Source organism: Tupaia chinensis, unplaced genomic scaffold (assembly GCF_000334495.1).
Source record: "Tupaia chinensis unplaced genomic scaffold, TupChi_1.0 Scaffold000451_2, whole genome shotgun sequence".
Classification (NCBI taxonomy): Eukaryota; Metazoa; Chordata; class Mammalia; order Scandentia; family Tupaiidae; genus Tupaia; species Tupaia belangeri.
In genome coordinates this window covers 1-7,498 of record NW_006159958.1, presented here as the reverse complement: position 1 = coordinate 7,498, position 7,498 = coordinate 1, and the positions used below count along the sequence as shown (strand labels likewise).

At 46.3% G+C, this 7,498-nt stretch overlaps 1 protein-coding gene across 1 annotated transcript; it reads right to left on the bottom strand.

The window, feature by feature from the left end:
• Positions 1-3,738: 3,738 nt before the first annotated feature.
• Positions 3,739-7,415, bottom strand: RPL14 (ribosomal protein L14; the record flags this gene model as incomplete). Its single annotated transcript, XM_006155415.3, has 5 exons — positions 3,739-4,096; positions 4,513-4,566; positions 4,853-4,952; positions 6,550-6,644; positions 7,314-7,415. Coding segments are annotated over 5 exons (648 nt in total), but the record flags the coding sequence as incomplete, so codon positions are not given.
• Positions 7,416-7,498: the final 83 nt, after the last annotated feature.

The window sequence follows — 7,498 nt, the reverse complement described above, 5'->3', positions numbered from 1 at the left end:
CCGCCATCGGGGGCCGCTGGGGGACGACGGGCTGGCACGGGCGACCCGGCACTGGGTCCCCCCACGCCCTCGCCTTCCGACGCCGGTAGCTCAGAGCGAGCCGGAAGCGGGAGCGGGCCCGGGGCGCTCTAGGACGCCCGGAGGCCGCCCCTCTCGGTGCCCCCAGCCCGGCCCACGTGACTCGCCTCTCACGTGACCCGCCCGACTCCGGGGAGGGCTGGGGCGCAGCGGCGCGAGCTGGAGTCGGATCCCCGCGTCTGCGGTGTCAGCTCCAGATGGCCCGGGTCGGAGCGAGGCTGGGCGGCCTTCAGCCAAGCCGGGATTTCCACCTGCCCGTTCTAGGGCCTGAGCGCGGGGACCTTCTAGTACAGAATTCGTGTAACAGCCACAGGAAGGGTGGCCACGGTCGCCCGGCATCCTGTAACCCGGGCATGGCGTGGAGTAAACTCTTTTGTCCCGTAGTGGCTTTGGCAGGACACCCTAAGTGCCTTGTATTTGGCATTTTTCAGTAAGTTACAAAAATTTGTTAAAGGTATTTGTTTTGCCACCCAGGAACTGGCAGTAAATAAGTAGTAACACTGGCTGGGGGAAAAAAGATCATCCCTTCACAAAGATCTAGACAGGGGCTCAGAAGGTGGCTAGGTGGTTTAGGGTGCATGGCCCACTGCGGTTCTAGTTCTGGACCTGGAGGCTTGCTTTCTCCTTTCCTTTCTCTCTCTCTCTCTCTCTTCCCCCACCCCCTTTTCCTTCTCTTGTTAAAATAAGTAAATAAAGCTACATAAAATTCTTTTTTGAAAGTTAAAAAGAAATGAAAGATCTAGACAAACCTTTACAGTCACTCCTCCAGGTGTGGCAGAAAGAAGGGGGTGGGGGGGGGAGTGGAGAAGGGAGGCTGAAAATTTTAAGTACTTTATGTTTTCAAGAAAGAAAAAGTATTCTTTGACCCAAATCCTAACTCACCAAGTAACTGCTGTAATTTACATATCTTTGGGTCAGTTCACAAGGTCCTTCTCAACCAGCTTCACCTGTGTGTTAGTGTAAACAGTTGAGAAACACCCCAAAAGAACAAAGCCAATCAGCAACGGCACAACCCACTGGACCACAGTAAGTCTGCAAGCACCTCGCTGTGACCCTGCTTAGGAAAATCGCCAGGTCAGCTGTAGCTTTATTCCAGTAGAAGAGGTTTTTTTGTTTGTTTTGCTATAGGTTGTGTGTGCTCACCAGAAAGACAGAGAGAAAGTGAGAAATCACCCCCCAGGGGGGATGGCCACGCCACAATCCCGTCTCCTCCATTCTCCTCTTGGGATCTTGGGCACACACACTCCGCATAAGTTTAAGCCACCGGGTCTGGGACTCATACCATGGTCGATTACATGGGAGTCCAGCAACACAGCCATACACCAAGTGCTGGTCCCCAGGTGGAGAATTTTCTACCCTGACCATTTTTTTCTATCTAGCCACAAGGGAAAACACTCCAGCCCTGTTTCCCACCTTCCTGTTCTAGCTCTGTCCTGCCTCTCTACCAACCACTTACTTGTCTAATGAACAACATGCCGTGTCCCAGCGCAGGGCTGACTGGCTGGACTGTAGCTTGAGACGGTGGAGCCCGAGGTTTGATCACCTTCTAACCCTGGCTCCACCGTTTTGTAACAGTATGGACTGGCTCAGCTTCTACTTAAATCTTTGACTCAATTTCTCAACTGGACAGTCATTAACCTAAGAGAAATGCTGAGGCCAAGTCAGTAAAGGAGTTTGAGCCGGGACGGAGGAAGATTGCCTGATACGTAATATTCAAGTCATTATGTGCACTGAGGTCTTGCAGGATTTCTGGATTATTTTAAGGCAAAAGGCATGAATGGGGAGGCTTCACACTGATCTAAAAGCCACAACCAGAGCCTTGTACAGCAGTGATCGGCTCAATTCGACCCTGTGGTCACACACACACACACACACCGGGGATGGCTGCACAATCCCTTCCTTTTCTTCTCGGGAATTTGGGTGTGTGCACACATGTGCCCAGTATGTTTCAAGTTCCCAGGTCCAGGACTCGAACTATGATTTGTCATGTGGGAATTCAGCGCTTTAGCCACTATGCCACCTGCTGGCCTCCATTGCTTGGTCTTAAGCAAAGGTTGCAGATAATGAGCCTGCACATCATTGTAATGGGAACATCTTCAGTTCAGAAGGCTGTGACTAACAGGCATGACTGAAGGAAGGTGAGGGAGGAATTACTGCAAGCAGCTGGATCCCACGTGGCTGACTATAGTTCAGATCTCAGCTCTGGAGGCTGGGAAGACACACTTGTCTGAGGAAGGAATGGAGAAAAAGGAGTGATACGACCACATTCCCTCGGGGACCAGTGTTCTGTCCTTCCCCCTGGCAAGCACACATGCCCTCTTGACAATTAAGAGCCAGCCCAGGCCTAGTGATTAAGGGAGCCAGATCTCAAATGACTGACTGTATGGTTTGAATCCTGGCTCTGACAGTTTGAAAACACACCAGGTGTGTATGCATGCACACTCACAATCCCAGCAGCAAGATGAAATGGAGAAGGAATCGGCATAACCATGCCCCACTGGGGTGTGTGTGCTCGCTTTTCCCATCTCTGTCAAGTTCACATGCCCCCTGGCAATTAGAGAAATAAAACTGCAAGTTAATTGGTTCTGTGAAAACTCCAATAAAAAAAGGTTGTTTCCACAACAGAAAAGATATAAATAGATGTAAGGGACAAAACTCATCACACAATATATAAAATACACTTAATAAATTTGAAAATGTAGGCTGAATTTATATGGAAAAACCAAGTATCAAAATTCCTGAATTAAAAACTAAGATCTACTGGAAACAGCAGTTAGCGTAATGGCTATGTCGCTGGACTCCCATGTAGTCGACGGCGGTGTGCATCCCAAACTTGATGGCTTAAAACTCACGCCAGGCGCGTGTGCTTGCGTGCGCAAGATCCCAAGAGGAGAATGGAGCAGGGATTGCGGTGTGGCCATCCCCCTGGGGGGTGATTTCTCGCTTTCTGTCTGTCTGGTGAGCGAATGTGCCCTATAGCAAAAACCTCTCCAAAAGAAAAAAAAAAAAAAACAGAAAAGAAAAATTTCAGCATGGGGCCAGTCCAGGTGAAGACGCTGGGCTCCCACATGGCCAATCATGGTCTGAGTCCTGGAGCTGGTGGCTTGCTTTCTCACTTTTCTCTCAGCAAATAAAAATGAATGAATAAATAAAATTTTTAAAAAATCTACTCAAAAAGTTGTTGGGTCCAGAATGATTTGTTCTTAAAGAATTATTTTTCTTTGCTATAGGGTACGTGCTTGCCAGAAAGACAGCAACCAAGAGACAGCGAAAAATCACCCCCAAAGGGGGGATAGCCACACTGCAATCCCTTCTCTTCTCCAGATCTTGGGCATGCATGCTTGAGTTCAAGCCACCAGATCCAGGATTTGAACCGTGGTCGATTACCTGGGAGTCCAGCAACATAGCCATTACGCTAACTGCTGGTACCTCTAAGTTTCATTTTAAGCAACCCCAAATTTCCAAGATACAATATAGCATCATAACACCTACTTCCATCATCTTTCACTGTCCAAAATCACTAACATAGTGGTTGAAAGGGAACCAGAAACTCCAAGTAACCAATCTACAATATGTAATTTGAATAGTTACCTTATTTTTCTACATAATTTATTATCTTGCCAATCTGCCTAACCCCAGCATCAGAAAACAGGCTTTAAATCCAGACTTAGAACAGATTTGCTATGTCAAAAAGAACGTTTATTATTTTGATCACAGCCTCTTATGCTTTCTTGCCCGATGCTTTCGGCGCAGGTGCTTTCTGGGCTGCAGCTTTCTGACCCTTCTGCGCTTTGGGAGGTGGCGCGGCCTTCTGGCCTGCAGCTTTCTGAGCAGGAGCCTTCTGGGCTGGGGCCTTCTTGCCTGCGGCTGTTGCCTTCTTCGCTGGCACTTTGGCGGCAGCAGCAGCAGCAGCTGCAGCGGCACCTGCACCCTTGGCAGCAAGTGCTTTTTTGGGAGAAGCTTTCAGGAGAGCTGCCTTTTGAAGCTTCTTCACTTCATTCTTGATTATTCTGTTCCTCTGAAAAATTTCAATGTAAGAAAATGCTTACCGTATATGCACACACGTAAACACACAGTCTAACAAATGTGCTAGTTTTTAGGAAAGGCATTAAACGATCTATTCTCCTATGACTACACAAATACACGTGACTACTACTTGACGACACCATGAAATACAATACGGGAGGATAAACAGGCACAGCAGTTAACACACCTCTCCAGAGAAGCAGAGATTCCACCTGGTAACTAACTGCTATTCGAATCTCCGCCCCAGCCAGCCTAAACCAGCACATGTATGTGGTATGAATGACCAAGATCTGACAGGCTGGAGGGCCGCAGGAAGGGGTTTGCAGCATAACCTTGGAGGGTGCTCATTTCTCTCTGGTATGCACAGCTCTACCATGAATAAAGAAAACGCAGATCTTTAAAACTTACCATTTTCTTTGCCTTCATGACTTTAAAACGATCAAAATCTGTCATCTTGGCTTTCTGTAAATAAACAAACAAATAAATAACGACGCCTCTCACTGTACTTCCCACCCCTCCAGAAAATAAAAGGCTAGGGGCCAGACCCCTGGCCGAGTGGTTGAGAGAACTTGACCCCACACGATCAAATTCAGGCCTTAGCAGCATGTGTAAGTGCCCTAGACCCAACAGCATGGAAAGGGAGAATGGACTGCAGTGACTGCCCCACTGGAAGAAGGTACCTTCTCGCTCTCCCTCTGGCAATTAACAACAAAGAAAAGGTCGAGATTCCAAGATCCCACGTCATTACCCTTTCTCTGGCTTCAATCTTCTTGGCCCACCTCGTGGCCGCCCACTTTGTGTTGATATCTGCCTTCTGCCAGGCTCTGCGCACATACTTCTGGCGTGCACTGGAAAGACCCAAGACTGCTGGTTAGGACACAGGCTTCACAGACGCTCATAACCAGGGACAGCCTCTGTTCTCCGAGAGCACCCTGTCACTTCCTGTTCATGGCACACACACACCCAGCACTGTCCTTTGCCTACTGAACGGCATTCACTAAGCCAGGCTATCTTAGGATTTCAAGGACAATTTTAGTAAGAACTGCAACCCAGTCCGTTCTGTGGACTTTAAAAAAGTAACCTGACACACACACTCTCTCTCCATAAATACACATATAACACCCTCAGGGTAGTATGTGGGAAGTAATTTCCTTTTCATAACAAGGTAAAGGTAATCCCTGAGCCTGTTTCTATGTTGTATAATGTGTGGCCTACCACCTTACAAATAAAACCCTGTGCACACTATTTAGACAGAATTACCAAGAGCACCTTCAGAAAACGTAAGCCAGCAGAAATGAACTCATATCCTCAAGAAACACCCCTAGTTGTGCTTCAAAAACACTACAGTACAGACATACTTAGTTGCCCAATGCTCAACACCTGAGTATGTATGTAATTTAATTAATTTATTTATTTTTAAGAGGTTTTTGCTATAGGGCGCATGCGCTCGCGCCAGAAAGAAGGCGAGAAATCACTCCCCCGGGGGGGATGGCCACGCCGCAATCCCTTCTCCTCTCGGGATCTTGGGCATCCACACATGCGTCTGGTGTAAGTTTAAGCCACCGAACCGCAGTCGACTACATGGGAGTCCAGCGACATAGCCATTACGCTAACTGCTGGTCCCAACACTTGAATATTCATTACGCACATTCCAGCCACGATCTGAGGTGCTCGTGACAATTTCTGCTCCATTACTTTTTTGGGGGTGGGGTGGGGGAAGATACAGAACACTAAATACTAGGGCATAATTAAATTCAGTAACACTACATAGATATCCAAAAATCACACGGCTAAGAAGTATTTACCTGTGATGGTCATCTTACAGCACAAGTTCCATTGCAATTGCTGAGTTGGCAATTGTATACCTACATACCATTCTGGTTTAATTTACTCATGTCAAAAATAATCCCTACTTACTTTCTCAATTCCCTACATTAAGACAAGACTAGACTCTCACAACTGACACACGCTGAAAGCTCTACCAATGATAGCCAAGTGCTGGAAAAAAGTCAGAGAACTGAGACCAGCAGGTGGCGTAGTGGTTAAGGTGTTGGACACTCCCACATGGCCAACCATGGTTTGAGTCCTAGACCTGGCGGCTTCCTTTATCCCTTTTTCTCTTTCTCTCTCTGGTCAAATTAAAATAAATGAATAAATAAAATTAAAAAAAAAAAAAAGTCAGAGAACCACCAGCGTGGATAAAAGCAAAGCCAGAAAACTACCTGGGAGGAAAAGAGATCATAAGACACTATAAAAATAAATAATGCCTGTTTACTTCTGTAACTTAAATTTCTCTTCTGGATCGCTGGGAATCTTCCATATTGCTTACTATATTCTTAAGAAGAAAGCAATGTAGCAAAACAGTTTTTTTTTTTTTTGATTTAAGCAAAAATGTAGTTTACTAGTATAAACAAAGCTGAGGGAGGGTGAAGACGGGAGAGTTACCTATGTGGGAACTTGATGATGAAGTCAGTGAGCTGCATGCATTTGAAAGGCATGGCCTGTCTTCTCACCCGAGTGCAAGGTCCATCAACCAAAGCCTAGAACATAAACACCCAGGATCTCAGAGTATAACTTAACAGTAGTTAAAACGGATACTCTTTTATTGTAATATCTTAGCCTTTCAAATTCAAACCCACAGCATTTAGATAAATTTCCTTAGGAAAAACTATCCTACTTTTATAGCAGTTCTTAAATACAGCCTCATTTCTTTGACTAACCACAAACACTTCTCTACAACATTAAAGGCTTCTCAAACTATTGCCATCAATTGGTAATTTATTTGGCAATTTTAAAGTCTTTAATACTGTGTATAAAAAGTTTGTCTACAGCAACTGGTAAACCCCTTCATTTATTGACCTCAAATATTGACAATAAGCGCAAAGTGCTTTCAATGTGACTGGATCCGTTTTAAACTGGCTTTACATGTGATGGTAAACCATTTAAACCTTATCAATATTTCAGCCCATAATTGACTAAACACCAAAGGTAGATTAAGCTGCTGAGTAAGAAGAGAAGCCAGGAATAACAGCTCACTCAAAGTCTTGTGCCTGAAACCCCTACCCTCCATTGCCGATTTCCCTAATGGTAAAATAAAACCACCCTGGTACTCCCACCTGAGAAAGTCACCGAGACAATCATTACCATCCGTCGGGGGTACCATTCACTGCCATGGCGACTTACACGCTGTAGCACGCTCCTACACTTACCCGGTTCTGATCAATAACATCGACGATTGCAACCAGCTTTCCGGCATGAGGGCCGAAGGAGACGTAGGCCACCCGGCCAACCTCCACAAAGCGCCTGAACACCTACAATGGAGAGAGAGGAAAAATACAAGACTTATCCTCCGGCCTGAGACCTGCAGGCCTCCTGCTGGCCCCGACTGCCCAGC